Here is a 20850-nt window from a genome sequence, read left to right as displayed (position 1 = left end):
ACTGAGTTCTACGATGGTGGCTTTTTCCAAACTACTTGAGTTAGTATAAATTCAGACTAATGGCATGAACTTGGAATTTTGATGTCTAATGGGAGAATCATGCACCCCCAACACCTTTGAAAACAGAGAAGAGCTTTCTCAGGCCCAGCATTCAAGGACTCACTTCCAGGTGCGACTGGTCCACCCCCAAGCTGTGTCTCCACTTCCATGGTAAATTAACACTAAGCCCCAAAGTGTCGGGCACACATCCATGCCCCCCTTTCCTGGTCAGAGCATCTATGTGAGGGGTTATCCTTCTAGTTTTGAGCGCCCTCTTCATTTCAGCAGGATTTCCCTTCCTTTGTCTAAACCTTAGTTCTCCATTGCCTCCCATGTCTTGGTTGTAATTTACTTAGCATTTTTCTGTGTGTGGAGCAGGAAAGGAGGTGACAGCAGTTCAGTCTACCACGTTTCAGAAAGCCAGCTCATTTTAAAATCCTTGAAATCCCCACTGTTTTTCAATAACACAAGCAGTCCATGTGTGCCTTCGATGCACAATCGCATTATAATTGTAAATGTGTAAATTAATTGACCAAACAAAAAAAATCACTCTACTTATGTAGTATTAAGGACTGAAAACCCTCTCTGTCTATATATATATGAAAAGTATGGATACAGAGCGAGAAAGAGAAGCATAAAACATAGTAAAACGTTAATCTTGGAGAAATTAGAAATTCTTCGCCCTATTCTTGCAATATTTCTGCAAGTAAATTAACTGAAAAAATATTTTAAACGAATTAAAAAGAGAGCATGGTTTAATAATCAGGAAATTCCAAACGGGAGCAAAAAGATTACACACTACATTTCCAGCCAATAGGTGGTGCCAGAAAGTACCAGTTTCCTTGTAACAATATAAGAAACTAAGTTTCAAAACTCAAGAGCAGTGATACAACCCTTAAGAACTATGCCAATTCACGAATATTGAATTAAATGACACCATGGTATGTAAGGACAGGGCACCCAACCCCCGAAACACAGTCCTGCTCTCTCAAAAGCGTCCTTCCATCTCAGCCAAGTAAAGGATGTTGGATTTCCCTCTCGGAGTGAAGCGGCTGTCCTGTGCGCGGTGGGCTCCCTATCTAGGTAATTGCCTTGGTCTTCTGTGAGGGTTAAAAGGTACGTTGTTTGCAGGATGCAACCATGGGCACTCATCTTACTAACGGACAAAAAGGACCGTGGAAATTGACCTAATTAGCAAATATGACTTTTTCTAGTTGTATAAGCAACATGTGCCAACTCCAGGAAATAGCATTTCATAAATACATATAATATGATAAGATTTTCAAGTTTCTCTCAGGACATCCGGAACAGGGCCAACGATTCTTACACAATTTATTGCAAGTCACAGAACTGAACATGCCCCCGTAAATCACGTTGGCTCAGTCTTGTTTCACATTCCTTGAATTCACGGCTAATGTCTATCAGAGGTGACATTTATAAAAACCATTTGCTCACCAAACCTAAACCAGGATCATTTCAGTGTGTAGTTTTAGAATTTCAAATTCTTAAAATTCTTTAATTTTAAAATTCCCACAGAGCACAACTTTGGAAATTTGAATGTACTCAACCTAACTATAGATGTAACCATAGAGATATGTTAATTCTATTATTGTTTTTATCTTGAAATGTTAAATGGATCCCTTGCAATTTTCCTCCAGTTTCTAAACACAACGACAGTGGTAAATGTACCTTTGCAACGTAAGTCTTAGGTTAGAAGGAAAAAAACACACCAAAAAACCGTTAACTGGATGAATCTGTTAAACAAACAAAATTACAACTCCAAGAGATAGGAGGACATCAACGAAGCATAAAGGGGCTGGAAATGAAGTGGTAGAATTTTTTCCAAAACTAATTTCAAGTTATTCTTGTTTTTTCTTTCTTTTTTAGTACCAATGACCAAGAAACAGCAGGGGGGAAGCAGGGGGTAAAAAACCAATACATTGCTGAGTAAACTCAATTCTCTTGAAAACGTTTGACTGCACTGCTTTTATTTAATCAACAATTCCACGGTCCAAGGAGAAAACAGGGGAAGTCGACATATTGAACCACAGTGATTGTTTGAACATTAGGCACCCCAATTTCCCACTTCAATTTTGTGTATCCTTGCTTCCTCCACTATTTTTAAGTAAGTCATTAGAGAGCCTCCCTTTCAATAATAAAGTCAAAAAGCTCCCGAACACCTATCTGCTCAAGTTAAAATTGCCTTTTCAAGAGAAGGAGACTAGATCCAGGTGACACACGCATAGAAAAATGACCCACCAAGACGGAAGGGTAGAAACTAAAGTGGAAAGAGTAAAGGGCTTAGTTATTTCTTTTTTTTTTTTTTTTTTTTTTTGTTCAAGTTTCTTGCTGAGCCTTGTCTCCCTGGAGCACTGTTTGGGAGTGATGAGGCTTACACTGGATTTGCCCTGGCTTCAGAGAGCCAGAAGGGGTCAGGCGGAGGCCGGAGGAACAGAAGACAGAGAGATGCCATCTGCGTGCAGCTGCCTGGGACTCAGGCTTGAAAGGCTGAGGATGGAGAGGGGCTGGGCCATCAGGACAGGCGAGCAGAAGGGGTCTGCCTCAAAAGCCAAGTAGAGAGGGCCTCCCTTTGGCTGCCAGGAATCTAAGCACCACAGCAGGCAGCAAAATGGGGGGTGGATTCTGCCAAAGGGAGGGGAAACCCTTTCTCCAGGGCTCCCCAGCACGGTGACGTCTTTCGCTCTTTCCCAAGATGCAACAAGGAGATTTTCATGTCAGCACAGTGGCTAGAAACAGAACAGGTAACACTCAGGGAAGAAGGTGGGTGGGTCTCACTTCCTGGTACTCTCACCCAGGATTCCAGCAAGAGTAAGTGGTCCGCTGGTCAACAAAGCTGACGAAGCACGTGGATGATGTGGAGCAGGTGGAAGCCCCTGGGGGACTTCCCACGGAAACAGAACGTGCGGCCCTTCCTTACTGGAGTCGAGTGTCACTACCATTCTTTGGCAGAAAAAGAGAAGACAAGGGCACCTACCAGTTTCTAAGTAGACTTGTTTCCTGATGGCGTTTCTATTCCACTGTTACTGTGCCCCCCTAGCCCTTTACAGACCTGCCCGCAAGAGTAAGAGCACGCCTCTTGTTTATTTAGTGGGAACTGTCAGACTTTGTGTGAATCAATTAAAGCTCCCTCCCCAACTCTTGGGAGAGGGAGGAGAAAACTGACCTCAGCCCTCATCACAGCCTGAGCGCTGCCACGTGTGTGGGTTGTGCCCACGCAGGGCTCTCGCTGGACTGAGGCAGAGTCTCTGCCAGCAGTTACCTCTCTCTGCGAGTCATTCTGACCTAGCAAGATGTGCACAGGGGTGGAAAACAAGTGTGGTCTGAATTTAAACTCTGGTTCTTCTAATTGCCAGGCAAGTTGGACTAGAACGCAAATATCTACAATCAAGACTTTAGAAACCAGTCTTTTTTTTTTTTTTTTTTTTTAGAGATATGGATTTTTTAAGGGAGTTGGCGCACACAATTGTGGAAACTCGTTAGGCAGTCTCTGTGGCTGCATCTATCTGATGCTGAAGCTTGAGGACAGCGCATTCAGGTCAAATCACCTCTTACTTAATCTGAAGTTTCCTTATGTCAGTGAAAGCGCACACCTCACAGTTTATGTTCTTCAATACGGTTGTAAGAGAGGGATGAGGAGCAAACAATACTCACCAAGTTTTTGTCTACTGACCTAACGTAAAGACATCACTATACATGCTATATAAGCCAGATATGCTAGTACACAATGTCATATACTCTAGAGTGTGTTACTAGTATAAGACTGTACCGTATAACATATGATTTATAACGCGACCTAATATTGCAGCTTCCCGCTGAACAAGTGTGCACAATGTTTCTCTCTGTGACGCTGTAGTCAACGTCACTCTCCTTAGCCAGTTTCATTATGGAGTCTGCCTGTTTGTTCTCCATTACAACAATGGGACTTCCAGCCGTGGGCAGTGAAGCATGTTTTTCATGGGCCTTACTGACGGATTTCCAAGTTCATCAACCCTATAACACGCAGCAGTCATGAGCCCAAGCATATCTGTCATTTGGCTGTTAGCAATCAGTAACAACTTAGAGGTCTCAAGACTTGGGACGACTGAACAAACTCAGATATGCTGCCTTGTTTCAAATCTGAATGGAAGACATTTTTTCAGAGAGAGTTCCGGTACAAGTCTACTACAGCATAGCAAGACATACCAGAATGTTGACAGTGCACTTTTCAAGTGAGGGAACGACTAGAAAGAAAAAGCAGAGGCAGATCATTTCTTTCTTATCCAGGCACGTACATGGAAATGGAAAGGGCAGGGAGAGTCAGCCTTCCCCGCATACTCACCAGCGTTGGAGCCGGTCAAATTATAACGCGCGTTCAGCTTTTTGATGATGTTCTCGTGGATTTGGTACCACTCACTCTCTGTGTTGCACCTAGGAGAACATAAACACCCTGTGGAGCTTTGCTGACAATGACACCAAGCAATGACCACAACAGCACAGCTGCTCTTCCTCCCTGGAGCTCCCAACAAGCGACTGTCAGCTTTAGCATGGTCGCCCCAAGATGAATAGGAATCCTGTATCGGGTAATGCATGACCGTCTACCGCAGGCCAGAAGCGACCGGGAGGAACAGCTCACAGTTTATGAGGACCCCTTCCCCCCACCCAAGATCTAAGAGGACAATGCAGCAAAAACTAAGAGTCTGATTCTCTAGATTCAAATCTACACTAACTGAATTACGGTCTTTGGGTACGTTGTTGACCCTCTCTGTGCCTTGGTGTCTTCATCTGTGAAATGGGGGTCATACACTAGAACATTAAATAAACTTGGGTTTAGGATAATGCCTGCCGCGTAGTAATGCTCAAGAAATGCTAGTTCTCACCAGCGAGTCTCCACTTACTGTAACATGACCAATTCTGGCTAGCACCAAAAGGCACCAACTCAAGCAGAATGAAACTGAGGCTAACACAACCTGCACTGGCGGGAGTGGGGGGGGGGTGCCAGGATTTCCCAAAGGGCAGTTAAAGTGCCCTCCCAGATTTCCCACTTCTGGGTACAGTCATCTCTCCATCTTCTCGCTCCCACAGCCACCTGGGCCTTGTTCTTTTTAACTCTCGTCACTCACTAGCTCATGTTATCTTTGTTTACATGACGTGGTTCACCCAGCAGACCTAAAGTTCTTGGGGACCGGATCTGGGACTGGTTAATATCTGTGTCCCCCTCATTTTGAATGTTGTGGGAGCTTAAAAAGCATCAGCTGCAGGAATGAATGGGTGGGTGTCCCTGACCAGTAACTCCTCGTAGCTTGGAAACGTTGGGGTCTAGCAATCCCTTTTACTGCCACAGCTCCCCCAGTTAGGCTTGGAAGAGCTTCTCTCCTCTGGACATGTTTGTAGTTTCACTGCTGTTTTATTAGGCAGAGGGGCCGCGTCCCAGGAACCCTGAATGTCCAGATTCTATACACTATCAATCAAAATGCGCCAGAGCACAGACTCCGTTTCCTCGTGACCTTGTCCATGGCGGACAATCATGATGTGCTTACGTATTTATTGATTTCATCCCCATAAGCTTTTCCAGGAGGAACCTGTTGGAGTTTACTTCCGAGCCACTTCGCAGTGGGATGCCAACTAGAGCACTGAATCGTGGACGGCTAGAGAATTAGGGTGGATGAAAGCAGCTCACCTGTCCCACTGTAAGACACCACATTACCGGCTAGCGCATCCTGCCTCCAGTTTGTTTATTTTAACCCAGTGGGGAAGGAAGAAAGATGGCTTGCTTCCTACCATATAGTTAAGAGACTCCGGAATTCCTGCTTTTAACCTACAAAACTCCAAATAAAATCAAAGCTCCTGAAGCATGTGACTGAAATATCTTCCAGACTCAGATGAGGTATTTGTTATTGTTCTGTATTTGAGTCCCAGGTGGGCTAAGGATTTGGTCACCTTAATAAACAGAAGTTTATTCCAAATTGTCTCTAATAGGCATTTCCCTAAAATATTTTACTAAACTCACAGCTCCTTCGTAATCCACAGGGACTGATTTGAGTGGCTACCATTCCTCCTGTAACAGCTTCAAAATCTGCTGAACGGGCATTCTTCAGGGATCTCTCGTCCAGCGAGAATAACTCTAAACCTTACCTGATGCTTAATAAAAAACAGACAATAAGAACCTCAAAGAGCAATAGGATTTATTTTTAGGAGAGCGAGTGTCTCCCACAGGCAGAGCTAGACTTCATGGGTCTTCTTCAGCTGCCCACATCATCAAGGGTCATGCGTGTAACTACAGGTCCCTAAACCTTCCCGATGGCAAGATATGCATCGCTCTTGCAACCCACATCTGGATAAATCACGCTAAGAAACGATGAGATTGCACTTGGGAGGAATTTTAGCTTTCTTAAAAAGCAATGCTGCATAACGGTTTCCTTCTCACATTACTATACAGGGCTGTGAAATAACCCCTGGAAGCACACGGCCTGGTAACAGAAGAGCTCAGGTCTGGAGTCAGACAGTCCTGACTTCAAGTCTGGTTCCCACTCTTCTTAGCTGGGTGTCTCTAGGCAAGTTATTTAGCCTCTCTGTCCCCTTATGTATAAAACTGAGCCAACAGCATCTGCTCGCGTATTTTATTTTTTTGTGAAGATAAAGTGACACGACACATGCCAAGTGCTTCACACAGGTCCTTGCGCTCAGTAAGCACCCAGTAAATGGTGGCCATTATCAGCAGGATTATTCCAAATAAATTATGTTTTATGACCACCGGTAGAGTTTGGAAAGAGTACGCCCAATCCCTGGAATTCAGGCTGCCCTGTGATAGAAAGAGTAGCAAGTTTTACTACCCACCAGTTTCATCAGAAGTTTTCAAGTTTAAAATCAGGGTCACAGATTTTAGCCCCCCTTAAAAGAAATCAATAGAGTTTCCAATCGTAAACCACAGGCTATCGACAAATCTTTGTCCATTAATTAGAAATGTGTGGCATAAGTCCCAGGGGAACTGGGTGGAGAGTGAATACATCTATGAAACGCTGCAGCAGTGATCAAAAGGCAATTGTCCCCCAGGCAGTGGGGCCACTCGTGTTACCCCCACATACGAACACACTACTGGCATAGGTTGGATGTGTTACCTCAACATCCAGGACAGAAAACTAAAGCAAGCTCACTCCTGGAGGTGGCCAGTGGCAAGGTCTTCAGATCAGGAGAGTGGAACCCACCCCCTTCCCCACGGGTCTGCTCGGAGCTCACCACTGTGTGTCACACTCAATGCCCAAACCTGTGGGCAGGTGCTCCAGGTGGGGTGCTCGGAAACCCTGGCACTTGAAAAACCATTTCCCTTTGGATTTGGAACACATTACGTGGTTTTCTTAGTGGAGTATTAGGAGTTGAAATGTGTCTCCCCCCAAAAAAAGCTAATGTTGATGTCCTAATCCCTAGTACCTCAGAATGTAACCTTGTCTGGAAACAGGATGTTCACATGGGTAATCAAGTCACAATGAGGCCACTGGGGTGGGCCCTAGCCCTGCGGAGCTACGTGTTTATTACAGGGGAAATATGGACAAGAGACAGGTGCACACACAGGAGAGCACCTGTCAGGGTGACGGCAGAGGCGTGCGGTGCATCCAAAGTCACGGCTGTCCACGTCTGCAGGCAAACCTCACGGCCCGCCAGGAGCCAGCCTTGACCTCGGACTTGCAGCCTCCAGAACCCTGCGACACTCCATTCCTACCGTCGAAGCCTCCCTGTTTCTGGTACTTTGCTCAGGCAGCCTGAGCACACGCATAATATAGGAAGGAGGAGGACAATCCCCGAGCTTCCTTTTCCTAACTCTAATGAGTTTGCGTTGAAAACCATTTCCGTTTTCCAAGGACAAATGACCTCTCTGAGGGAAAGACACATCAGGTTTTCAATTCACAGGAGATCCTCTACACAGGGGATGGTCTCCCCAGCTGAGAGACTGTCTGTATTCCTGTCCTCGGTTTCCTAATTCCCCCGACTGGCACTGGCGAGTGGTGGCCTGCGGGCTCGCCTGGAGGGCGCCTGCACTTTACAGTGAGTCTGAGGAACGGCTCAGAACTCAGCGCATCCCTGCCCGGCCACCGCACACGGTAAGCAGCTCGTACCAAGCAGGATCCCATAGCCTTGGCGCCGCCCCGCCCCCACCACGCGCACGCTCCTTACATGTACACTTTCAGGATGAGGTCATCTTTCGTCTCTCCAGTCAACAGGTCAGCAATGCTAAGAACTGCACAGCCAAAGGGTCGCCGGTACTGAACACTACAGGCATTCTTTTTCTCTCCTGCCGCCATTCGGCCTGTGCAATTAAAAGGCAAATGTTGGATTAGAGCATCTTCAACAGACACACACAGCTACCACGTAGTCTCATACGAAATGTAATTGGGCAACAGAAAGGACAGAGGTTGGGGGCAGTTGATGGGTTGCTTCAGTTGTGATTCTCCTCTCCAACCACCTTGCTCTGTGACCTTGGATACTCAGCTTAAACTCTGGGCATCAGCTGCCACGGATGAAACATGAAGATTGGTGCTGAACCCGTGTTTGGGAACCGTCGTCCCAAAGATTCGTGAAGACACCCCAGGAGGTTCGCATCAATAAAGGTAGGAATGGTGCCTCTTTCATTTTCCTATTTTAAAAAACTTCCATTTTTAAAAAACGATTTTAAATATTTCACCTTGGAAAGGAAGCGGTTTGAGATTCCCTTGGGGAAGAGCTGCACAGGTGATGGAGTGAGCGTGCCCTTTCCTGGCTCAGGGCTGGGACTGATTAAAACAGAGCCAGTGGCTGAAATCTCCTGGGAAGGTGTTCATGCTGACACAGTTTTAACTTATTGAAATAGTTACACGAGTATATGTTTAAGTGTATTATGGAGATACTGTTTTCATTTGAAAACAGAGAGTACACTGGAGCTATAACAAGTTAATATTAAGGAAAAATGAAAAAACATGTGCAAATCTGTTTACAGATACTTCCCAACATTCTGGAAGCTATTTCCATCTGAGCAAATTTTCCTATAGCATATCTAGGGTCTCTAGCTCTTCTCAAACCCAATGTTAAATAGAAAAAAAAAAAAGGGATGGCAATATCCAATATCGCTTGGATTAATGAGAAATAAAGGAAAACTCCCTCTCCAAAATACCATTTTCATGCAAATGCTTACAAAGAGTAGCTTGAAAACCTCTCATTTTATCAGTGAGAATCAAAACTAAAACATGGTCAAGATAAGTCAGTGGCTGTTTAGATGCACAAAACATAAGCATTTCAAATATCATCTTTTCATGACCTGATGCTATAACATATGGCTAAATTTCAATCTATGTTTTAATATAAATTTCATCTGCAAATCAAACACTTTATAACGCCATATTTGAACTTATTTATCAACAAATCTTTTTTTACTTACAGAATTGATTTAAACAAATTTAAAACTTTGGTCACTCATTAAACAGAAAAAAAAGTCTAGCTTTTCCCTATTTTAAATACTATTACAGTTTATATCAGGATGAAATATATACTCCAGTCTTTATCAATATCATGATTTTAAAAATGTATTTTTTCTTACTTCATCATTTCCTTGTAAATACAAGACGACAAAGTGATCAGAAGATTTCTGAGTCGAGTACTGCCAAGTCATTTAACATCATACCATAAGTTTTTTAGACAAATACAACAAAACCTGAAATCTCAACAAGAGTATTCCCAATGGTTCTTCTAGCTCTAAATTGCTAGGAGTTTATAGATGACATGCACATCAGTCTGATTTTGTTTTCTACCCGCTTCAGCTACAACTATAGTCAAGAAAAAACTGTGGGTGCTTGGGGACAACTGCAAAGTAAGGGAGATGCAGGCAGCATTCTCTGGGGACAACTTGAGAAGACTCCCCAGGTGCTTGTCATCACTTTGACTCCACACCACTGGTCCTCAGACTCTCAACTTTCAGTTTTCTTTGCTGGTTCTGTGGGCACCACAGCTTTGGATCCCAGACCTCTGGTCCGATTACCATACTGAAAAGACGATGTGTTGCTTGCCCTAGTATTCCCACCTCCAGGGTTAATAACAGTTCATAGTTCTGGTCAGATTTCTAGGGAAATTCTCTAAGCAGAAAGGAAAGTAGGAGTGGGAAAAGATAAAAATACTTAGCAACCAGTCAAAAGCCAAAAGGGAGACATGGAGGTGGAAAGAACTTAAGCGAATGGACAGGAGGATATGAAACTAGTTCTTTTTTCCCCTCCCCTTTCCAAGCAAAGACCCGGGCTTAAATTCGAGGCAGGACGCTATCGTTCCTGCTCTCCGCAGCCAGTGAGGGTCAGCGTGCCCTTTTCCTAGTAAAGTAGGTACAAGGGACATTCAAGAAAAGGTCCTCTGCACCTTAATTTTACCTCAGCAGGCTAAGTCTAGACCTTTCTTAGAGTTTCTCACCTGCAATCTATTTCTCCTCTGTCTCAAAATGCCAAGCCAGTAAACACCATCACCAGGCAAATGTTTGCAGTCATCTCAGTGACGTGTTAATTTGTCCAAAGATTGGGGTGGGAAGGGGGAGGGGTAACTTCTGACTCAACAGACATTCTGATGACTTAACGATCACAGAAATCTTAGCAAAAAACTGCACACACTGATCAGACGTCATGGACTTCAACGCAGCCCTGTGACAGGCCGTACTACAGAAGTGGCTGCCCTGGCCGTAACCCTGTGAGAAAAGGGGGCCGCCCAGAGCACGGGCCAGCAGAGCACCTCGGCACTCTGCCCTGTGCATTTCTACCATCACAAACCTCTAGATGCCTTTTCAGAAGTTCTGAAAGCAAAAGTGCTTTACTTTTTCTCTCAATGCTGTAAAAAGTTATATTCAAGTTTTAGCAGTGTTTACATGAATATATCTAAAACTACAGTCTATGTTAATTATTGGTATTACAAACTTGAAAAACTGAAATAAAATAACAGAAAGACTTGTGTAACAAACTGCACTCCTGCCATCCTGGGAACAGAGGCTTTAGCTCATAAATGCACAGCAGCATGCATTCCTATTTTTCCAATGTTTTAAAAGGTTCTTTCTAAATTTTTTGCCACACACCCATTTGTAAAGAGAAAACTGAAACAAAACCAAAAACGGTTTGCTTTTTTGAAAATTTCTGTCCCTTCAGTGTAAAAATAGCATAAAATGAAAATGGGTTTTCACAACAGATTTTGATGAGAAAAAAATATACAGAAAATCTATGTTGGGACCACAGGTTTTAGTCTCGATGCACCTTGTGGTGATCACGTGCACAAAACAAGAGACTATAAAGATAAAGATGGCCCTGCGGGATTGCCTGGTGAGACACTGCCATCCTGCAGACGCATTTCCACGCAAGCACCATCACCGAATGTGGTCAGCGGGAGCCAGTTCTCACTATCAGCTGCTGGGCTCCAACAGAAAAACTGTGTCGGCTCTGCCATCCTCCTTTTGACCCATATCCTTTGCCCTAAAACTCCTGCTTCTAGAGGCATTCTAGGTGTAAAAATGAGGGATGTCTTCTGGCTCTGTTGTACAAGTTCATCTAGAACACCAAAGTGTGTCCTGAGAATGTGAAGTGCCACCTTATACAAATGTTCCCACAGTCAGAACAAAGTTTGGGAGAGCAAGGTCAACCAAGTCAGAGACATTCTAATTTTTCCCTGCAGGACTTCTCAGACCCTGTAATAAGCCAATGATACTATTATACAATAGAAAAAGATACGTATACAGTATTCAGTATTTCAAAACCCCTTTATTGTAGCATCTTCTACAGTAAGACTGAAGCATCCCATGCATTGGAAAATACAACTGTAAAGTTTTCATAAACTTGCAGGAGAGCCAGCTTCCAAAAGTTTAATTTCTGCTGTGAACAGAAGTTACAATGTAAAAAGATGACTCTGAAACTTCGGAATCCGATAATGTTTAGGGAGCCCAGTAACACAAGATGGGTCACAACAGCCTACGTAAGGACTGACATGGAAAGAGAACAAAATCTATTTTTGTGAGTTTGGGGAGGGCAAGGACAACTCCCCAGTTCTGCGTTTCTCAGATTCACATCTGGATCTGACTTCTCTGTGGTCCAGGTGGTGACCATGGCACAATGACACAGGGACCTCCCCTTCCCCTGTGGAGCTCCTGTCACACGGACGCGAGTCGTACCTACCGATTCGGATAATGTGTACAGTGACATAGATGTCCCTTCTTAGCTCGCTGCTACCCAAGTCCTGCCAAAAAATACAATACAGTTATTCTAAAACTCCTAATTTATGGGGAAGCATTTATTTATTTTCACAAATAATAGAAGACAAAGACCAACACAGACAATCTTAATGGAATTTTTGTAGCAGAAGCCTAGCATTCAAATCCTATTCTAATTATACCACTACAATCGACCTCACTGTTGGTCTAATGATGTCAAATTATATTTACAGGGAATGCTCATTTTTATTTCAATCTCTCACTCATTCTACAAACACGTATCAAGTACATACTGAATACCCAAGGCCATGCTGACTCTGTCACCACCATGACCACCGGGCGTTGGCAACAGCGTAAGAGACTCTAATATATGCATACCCTGGAGGAATTCAGGAGTGACTGTGAATGCTGGTCATCAGAATTCTGGGCACTACTGTACTTTGTGCGCTGTTTACAAAGTTGAAGCAAATTCACTATGTTCTCTCACAATAATTTATTTCTCCCAAATAATATGAAGTACAGTTGGAAGACTCCACCTCCTGGCTGAACCAAGATCCACTTACCACAAAGAGAGAGCAGTGTCGTTCCGGTTTATCTGGGGCTTTGGGAAGCCCGTTTCTATTCAGCCTCAAGAAAAATCTTTCACTGCAAGAGGAAAAAAAGTTTAATAGTTTGAAAATTGCTGAATATTTCAGGACTTATCACTTTTCTAGTTGCTCTTCATCTGAGTTAAGCTCAAAACTTATTAGGTAATTCATGTGACATCACACAGGCTTACACAAAACAGAAGCACACCCTAGACAGTCAACATTTGTTTCACATCTGATAAAATTGGGAAAGCAGGAAACATAAAGATATATGCAAACAATAAATTAACTTTTAAAAGAATAGGTTTCCATATCAGTGACATCATGGTTTCTATTTTTAAAATAGAAACTAATGCACTAAAAGAGAAACCACAGCCTAAAGGGTTACATGTGCTTCAATCTAAGATATCTTTTCACATCTGTCATATTATTTAATTAACATCACACAAGGATGCCACTCTGAGTGGTAACCATCCATTAGAAGGCTTAATAGTTGATGCTGTCATAAATCTATAATCCAAAACACAGAAAGAAGACCCAAGAAATGAAACCTGAATTTCCTTTGTTCCACAGAGGAGCAGAAAAACCTCAAACTCCCCACAGACGTTGCATTGGAAAATACAGTGCCACTTACATTTAATGCAAACACAAAATGATCACACACTAATTCAAGTCAATATAAATACTTGAGGACACCATTTTGATCCAAGGGAATGTGTTACACGATTTACTTATACGCAAAAAAATAAAATAAGTATCAACCCAAGAAAAATTACTACCCCAGCTACCAGGAGCTTCTGAATTTCAATATCCTGATGCCTATGATGGAATCCAATGGCTGGTGGCCGCAGGCAGAAAACACACAGCCAACATACATAGTACACAGTGTGGCCTCGGTCAGTGCAGCTCAGCCCAGGAGACAAACAAGGAAAGGGAGTGGGGGGCGCTTAGTAAAAGGTTCAGGACGGGCCGAGTCACTGGGTCCTTGCCTAAAATAATGGCTCTGTCGTCCAAAATCTCCCTTCTCCCATAGAGGAGAAGAAATGAGAACCACAGTGAGATCTCCAAGGAAGCATATGGATTTGAATTTGTGGCTCTTTCATTCTCCTTTACGATCTAAATCTAGATAGATATATTTAAGAGACTCAACCATTTGACTTACCTCGTCCTATTTTTATAGTACGCCTACTCCTGACCTCTCATCTGAGAAAAGGCAACCAATACACGTACACATTCTATGGGGTCATTTCCACACCTACTGTTTCCCTGAAAATAAGACCTAGCCGGATCATTAGCTCTAATGCATCTTTTGGAGCAAAAATTATTATGAGACCCGGTATTATATTGTATTGTATTGTATTGTATTGTATTGTATTGTATTGTATTGTATTGTATTATATTATACCTGGTATTACATTATATTATATTAGGCTTGGTCTTATATTTTAGTAAAATAAGACCGGGTCTTATATTAATTTTTGCTCCAAAAGACTCATTAGAGCTGATGGTGCGGCTGGGTTTTATTTTCGGGGAAACACGATATTACCTATGTTGTTGTTTCCCCCCGCCCCCCAGAATGGTGGCCAATGAGGTATAAATAAAGACACCATAAACTGCTGCAAGAATTCTCAAATGGAGCTCAGTTTCCCATGTGATACAACACAGAAGTGAGGCCGCTAAGTGAAATTAATCGTATCCAATTGTCATTTACTACAGTTCAAGGAAAAGGGCCATCATCTCTCTTAACAGCAGAAGAAAATTCACTATTATTTCAAACGTAAGCTATGCTAAAAGGAAATGTGCAGAAACTCATCTTGGGATAAGTGAATTACACTTTAAATAATCATATTATCCAGTACTACTATTTTGGGGGGAATTCGACATTTGATGGGCTCTCTTCTAAGGACTTTACATGGATTAACTCATTTTATCTTCACTGTGCCCTTTTAAACTTGGTACTGTGCCCATTTTGTAGATGGGAAAACTGAGAAATAGTGACTCGTCTTGCCCAAGATTGCAGAGCTGGTACATGGCTGAGCAGAGATTTTATCCCATATACTAATTCAAAACCCTCACACTTCATGTGCATGCAATAAGGTAAGTTATTTTTCTGCTCTACAGAAATATTGAACAAATATTTCCAGCCTGTTGAGATAGAGGAGAAGTCATTCAACTGCCTGGCACACCCACTGGCCCAGTCTAGGTTGGTCCCAAGAGTTCAGGGTAACTGTCCTCACGCCCTTCCTGGGCTAACAGGAATGAAAGAAGTAGGAATTGTGATTGAGCATGTTTCAAAGCAGTCCCTGGCTCCTTGGTAGGTTCTTCAATGAAATATATGTAGAAAAAATGACTTGGGAAATAAATTATTTCACGAAACAAATGCAGAACAAACTCCAAAAATATTTCAGAACGTGGTTTCTGAACTCGCCAAAAATCCTGAGATTTAAGACCAGCATTTGGTTTTGCTTCTTAGCCATCAGTCACCTACTAATATATAATGTTTACTGAGTCTGTTTTAGCCCCAAACACCTTTTTTCCCTCTCGTGTATCACGGACAGCATGATCAACTCTCTATTTTTTTTTTTTTTTTGAGATGCTTCTCTTCACCCTACTGAAACATTAGAAACAATTTTCACATTCTCCTCTGACAGGTCAGTCTAAAATGATGAATACCAATAAGGTAATATGCAAAATCAATGGGGCACTCTAGCTATTAAAACCGTAACTTTTATGCTGATATAAAATACAATTCTGTATGTGCAAGTTTCACCAATATTCTGGTAAAACAATGTTTCCTAACATATTCGGTTTCAGAAAGAGATCCCCGTGGTTCTGTCACTATTTTCATTTCACTAGTCTAGACAGATTCCCGATTACGCAAGTATTAGACTATATCATACCCTTCTTCAGAAAGAATATCAGTATGTACTAAGCCAATAACACAGCCCTTAGGCTAAGCGTGCTTTCATGGGGAAATAAAAATAGACTGAAGATGGGAACTGTGGAGAAATAAGTCATGTGTAGTGTTTTCAAAACCAGACTTTTTTCATTAAAGTTTATTGGAGTGACAATTGTTAGTAAAGTTACATAGCTTTCAGGTGTACAGTTCTGTAATACATCATCTATATAGCACATTGTGTGTTCACCACCCAGAGTCAGTGCTCTTTCCATCACCATATATTTGATCCCCTTTACCCTCATCTACCACCCAAAACCAGACTTCTTTTAAAGGCAAAAAGAAAACTTTTGTGGCTAATTTTTAAAAATCCTTTTTATTCATTTGGTGACAAGTTGTTAGGGATGCAAACTCAATCAATTTCTCTTCATACTTGGTGATACAGCAACCACAATCAACAAATTGTTAAGAGAAAAAGAAGCCTATGGCAATGCAGTTCAGCATCTTTGGATGACAAATACCCACCCACTTTCTCACTCACATTTGGAGAACACCAGAACGTATGCCTTCAAGGCTGCGGGGGAAGAAACCACACAAGTCAATGACATTTTGTTCTGGCACATCTTCGAAAATTCTCTCAAACTTGTGTGTCCACACACAAAGGTATTTTTTACTCTCTATCAGGAAGCAAAACTAGTTTTTGTGAATTTGAAAAGTGTCCTATTATAAAATGTGCACACCTCCTTTAGATCATTGATAATTTTTTCCCCTAATCTTAAGATGTTTGTGTGTTTCCTTCTATTACACTGTGAGCAACCAGAATCCAGGCCCTTGGCTGTGAACCTTACATCCCCAGCTGCTGGCCAATGATATGGTACTTCCGTAGCATTTGATAAGACTGAACAACTGCAATCTCTTAGGATAAAATACAACAAAATATAAGTAACTGGGGAGATTTAACTCCCTCCCAACTTTCCCTTTCTTCCTTATAATGTCCTTTGTTTTATGTCCTTTAGGGAAAGCAAGACATTCTCCAAAGAGACATTTCAATTAATGGTACCTCACCACCAGACCTGAGGTCCACCTAATTAACTTCATGGCACCTACAGATTCTCAGTTGTGCATTTCACCCTGTCCCCCTGCACATTTTATATTCTTGTTACATAGAATAATAATAGAGCCATCTACAGTGACATAATATGTTTTCAAGGGAGAATATTGCCACCTTCTTTGTCTAAGAATGAATAAGCACTTCTAGAAACACCAAAAAATGAGAGTTTGTACTATTACCAGCAGAGAAAAATCATCTGACTTCCCTCTTCACTGCCAGGTTCTCTCACAGGAAATTCCACGGCCGCAGAAATTTACTGTCTACCTGAATTACGTATGTGAGCCATTCTAAATCATTATGTTATAAATGGACAATGACAAATTATTTCTATAGAAATAAAGAATAACAAACCACAATTATGTATTATTTATAACCTACCTCATTCTATCAAGGATCTGAGGAAATCAAGATAATGACGTAAGAGCATAAATAACCTTCCCCAGCATTGTCCGGAAAAATAGTCCAAATAAATACATGCCCTGTGCTCAGCACTGTGACATCCACTTTCCATGGATTTGTTATTAAATTCTCAGAACCACCCTATGGAGCAGGAACCACTGTCATCCCATTTTCCATGTGCGAGAGCAGGGGCTTGGCGATGTCAGGCACGCTGGCAAACTGCCCGGCTGGTCAAGGGTAGGGCCAGGATTTTAACATCCAGCGTCTAACTCAGAGTCTCAGCAATTCACCAGAATGCCACACTGTCTCAGAAAGATCGGAGAACACAGGAGATGGACCAAGAGCAAGACTCAACATTCACAGGAACCAAGGGTTCTTAGTGTGAATATTTTCAGTACAATAACAATTAAAAAAACACACGCATGAGGCTGAAGGAAGGAAGCAAGCCACAAACACAGCTGTGGTCACCTGCTCAGCAGCACCACTGCCATTCTGATGCCATCAAAATGGCCTCTCATCATGACGAGGGTATTTCAAGAGCAGAGTTTGGCAGAAAAGTTCTTACCGGTGACGTAAATAAGGCGGGAGGCACAGGAGGGATTTGAAGACCATCGTGGCTTCTCTTCCGCTCCTCATTAGGATGGGGTGCTCCCACCCTTCTCCTGTTATAACTGCTCAGCGCAGTCTCCCTCCCCTTCTGGAGGAAAGGCCATACCTAACGTCTCAAGTCGGCTGCGGGAGGGTCCTCCCCGCCTTCTGAGTCATCACATCAAGTGGCTCTTCCATGGGGTGGGCCTAGTACAATCTGTCTCCTTCAGAGAGCAAGGCCCCTAAAGTTAGGGACCGTCAATGCCAGAGAGATTTTTATACTTCCCTGTGTGGATTCCTGTTTCTCTCTCTGTAGCTCACCTCTCCCCAAGAAGAAAACCTGCCTCGTGAAGCTATATAACATGAACTTTAGCCAAAAATATATGACTGGGTAATATTATCTTGGGTTGCAGCACGTGGTGGGAGAGATCAGAAGGCTGATCAATTACAAAGAATCCTTCTAGAATCATTGCGAACATTCAAATCATTGAAATAAATGTATGGTCTCCAAAAGTAACAGTAAGCACAGAGAGAGAACATTTAGATGCTCATCTTCTGGCAAACCAATTGGAAAAATAATTGAGCTGTCCAGTTCTATTAGTCTCATACTTTATAAAACAGTTTTACCCCCAAAATACTCCATACAGCATCTTTGGAAAACCCAAGCCACTTGTCTTGAATTTAACTATACTGTGTGAGGATAACAATTAACACCTATTCTATAGAAAGTAGGGGTGAGGGGAGATGCACCAGGAGCCAGGGACAAACAGGGAGCAGGAACATGGAAAGGGACCAGTGAGAAGAAGTAAGAGGATGGCTGCATCAGCTGTGCAGACGCTGCAGCCTCGATGCAAAAGGCAGCAAGAGCAAGTATACTAGAAGGAGATCGAACACTCCTGCGTTTTCTCAGATGCTTTCTAGCTGGCTGACTAATAGTGGCAGATGCTGGCAACAATCCGTGTGGGGAACGGTGACTGCATTTCTTCCTAGAATGAGGACAAAGGACAACTCAGAATGGGCATGCTCAGGGGGCATTCTAAATGGTAGGACCCCGGGAGCTGGTGCTACTGCAGTCCAGGCAAGGCTCTCTGGGGGAAACGGGTGGCAGGTATGCTGGCTGCCCTGGGTGGCCTCTACACCGAGGGCATTGTGCTCATGGTGGCACAGAAGAAGGATGAAGGGAACACTCAGTGGTAAACAGAAGAGACCCCCAGCCTTCTCCTGTAGGGGCTCCAGAGCTGAGTGCACACAACATTCTCCCGGGCGGCTGCATAAAGCCCAGGCCCCACCCTGGAGACCCTGGCTTACAATCAGGATGGACTTAAAAGCCCCTCTGTGGCCCAGGCCCTATCTAGTCAGAAACGCTGACTCTCATTTATGACAAGCATATACATTAGAAAACCGGCAACAAACACCTGATATCTTCAGGTCAAAGACTGTTCCCCTTTCTTCTCCCAACTATGTGACTGACACAAATGACAGAGTTTTTCTGTAGCAATAAAGGAAAGCAGCTCCTTAAGCATGCCGTCCTAAAAAAGGCTATCAATGTGCTTTCTGATGTTAAAACTAAAGCTAAGTAGGGACATGAGCTCTTCTGATGAAAGAGAAATAGGAAAAGGGTGAACCTGACACCAGGTAGTGTTTTACCTAAAAAAACAGACAGACTTGGACTTGTTCTTTTGTTGTTGTTTTTTTAATATGAATGTCCAAGCCCAGATTCAGTTTACAACTGTTTCAGTGTTGGGGGACTAAGTAACCAACTCATGCAATGGCTCTGTTGGGACACCAAAGGATTTGGCTGTAGTTGAATGATACAGGGAGATAGTTTTATAGTCAACTCTATTGCCAATTTGGAATATCAGACTGGTTCTTTCTTACGACTCAGCATGATCTAAAACCATGTTCATCTTGTTTTTCATTTCAGAGAATAAAGACACCTGAATCAGAACTCTTTTTAGGAAAGAAAAACTCAATGAAGAAAGGAATACAATCCTTTGGAAAGTTATAAACAAGCAAGGTATAGGTCTCGTGGTGTTTCACAGTGGCTCTGCCAAACAACTGACTGACGGATGAAAGAAATGATCCGGACTGACTACTGATTTGAGAAAAACAATAATGACTGTAAGTTCAGAAGACATGTGACCTTAGAAATCCCAACGTGGAATTCAAATAAAACCCTGAGAAACAGCTATACTGTTTAACTAAACAACTCAGAAAAATACTGGTTTGCATCTATCTCTAAACAACTTACTCCAGAATTTCAGTGGGAAACAAGCTTCTCAGAGAAGTACCAAAAAGTAGGTGATGACAGGATCCAGTCAACGTGAAATGAGAAGGTCTGAATGGAGGCAGCGCGTGTGAGGACTGGATATTCTTATTCTTCTGGGAATTTACATAATGTGATCACTGTAAAGCCTGCACCTTTGGCATTTCAGGAGGGAGGAATCACTCTCATCTGCACACGGCAATGATGCTGGCCTTTCCAACAATGCCTCTTTGTGAGGGAAGTACCTGTACCCAGGACTCTCCAGAGCAGAGCAAGGCTAAGCTCCCTCTAAGTGCTCTTGGGTGCAGCACACAGTTCCCCACCAAGGCAGAGAAACCTTACACAAAAACAGACTAAATAATAAAAATGTCGGTAATTCAAGCCTTGCGAAAACAATCAGTATCACACATCCTTCATGCTCGTACTGTTTCATCAAAAAGATGTTCCATTTAAGAAATTCAAAATAAAATTTCCCTTCCAATAGCTTACTGATGGATTCTTTGCATTTATTACAACTTAAAAAACAACACCTAAATCATCATTAAATACTGTTTCTTAACTAGATGATGCATGCAATTGGACTTGTACAAGACCAAATCCCTTCTTTAACTAGGAAGCTGCAAAGTCTCTAAATTGATATGCAAATGTCAAGGTGTATGGGAAGAGGCATATTAATTTTTGTAACGACAGTTCTCATAAGTTTGAAAGGAGCTTTAGGCACTGAAAAGGTTAGGAAGCATTGCTTAAATGCTGCAAACATGTTTGTGAAATGAA

The 20850-nt window shown here is 42.6% G+C and overlaps 1 protein-coding gene across 3 annotated transcripts in view; it reads right to left on the bottom strand.

The window, feature by feature from the left end:
- The window catches only part of DOCK4 (dedicator of cytokinesis 4), a 364936-nt gene that overhangs the window by 151754 nt on the left and 192332 nt on the right, over window positions 1-20850 (bottom strand). For all 3 annotated transcript variants that reach the window (XM_088797652.1, XM_088797651.1, XM_088797653.1), the window contains exons 9-12: window positions 12793-12874; window positions 12195-12255; window positions 8206-8338; window positions 4379-4467 (exon numbers count right to left, since the gene is read on the bottom strand). In XM_088797652.1, coding sequence (XP_088653778.1) covers window positions 4379-4467; window positions 8206-8338; window positions 12195-12255; window positions 12793-12874 — 365 coding nt within the window. The remainder of the gene's footprint in view (window positions 1-4378; window positions 4468-8205; window positions 8339-12194; window positions 12256-12792; window positions 12875-20850) is intronic.

This window comes from Rhinolophus sinicus, chromosome 4 (assembly GCF_057876585.1).
Source record: "Rhinolophus sinicus isolate RSI-liver-muscle chromosome 4, RSI-T2T, whole genome shotgun sequence".
Taxonomy (NCBI): Eukaryota; Metazoa; Chordata; class Mammalia; order Chiroptera; family Rhinolophidae; genus Rhinolophus; species Rhinolophus sinicus.
Note: the sequence above shows the minus strand (reverse complement) of the source record. Positions and strands in the feature narration are given on the sequence as shown.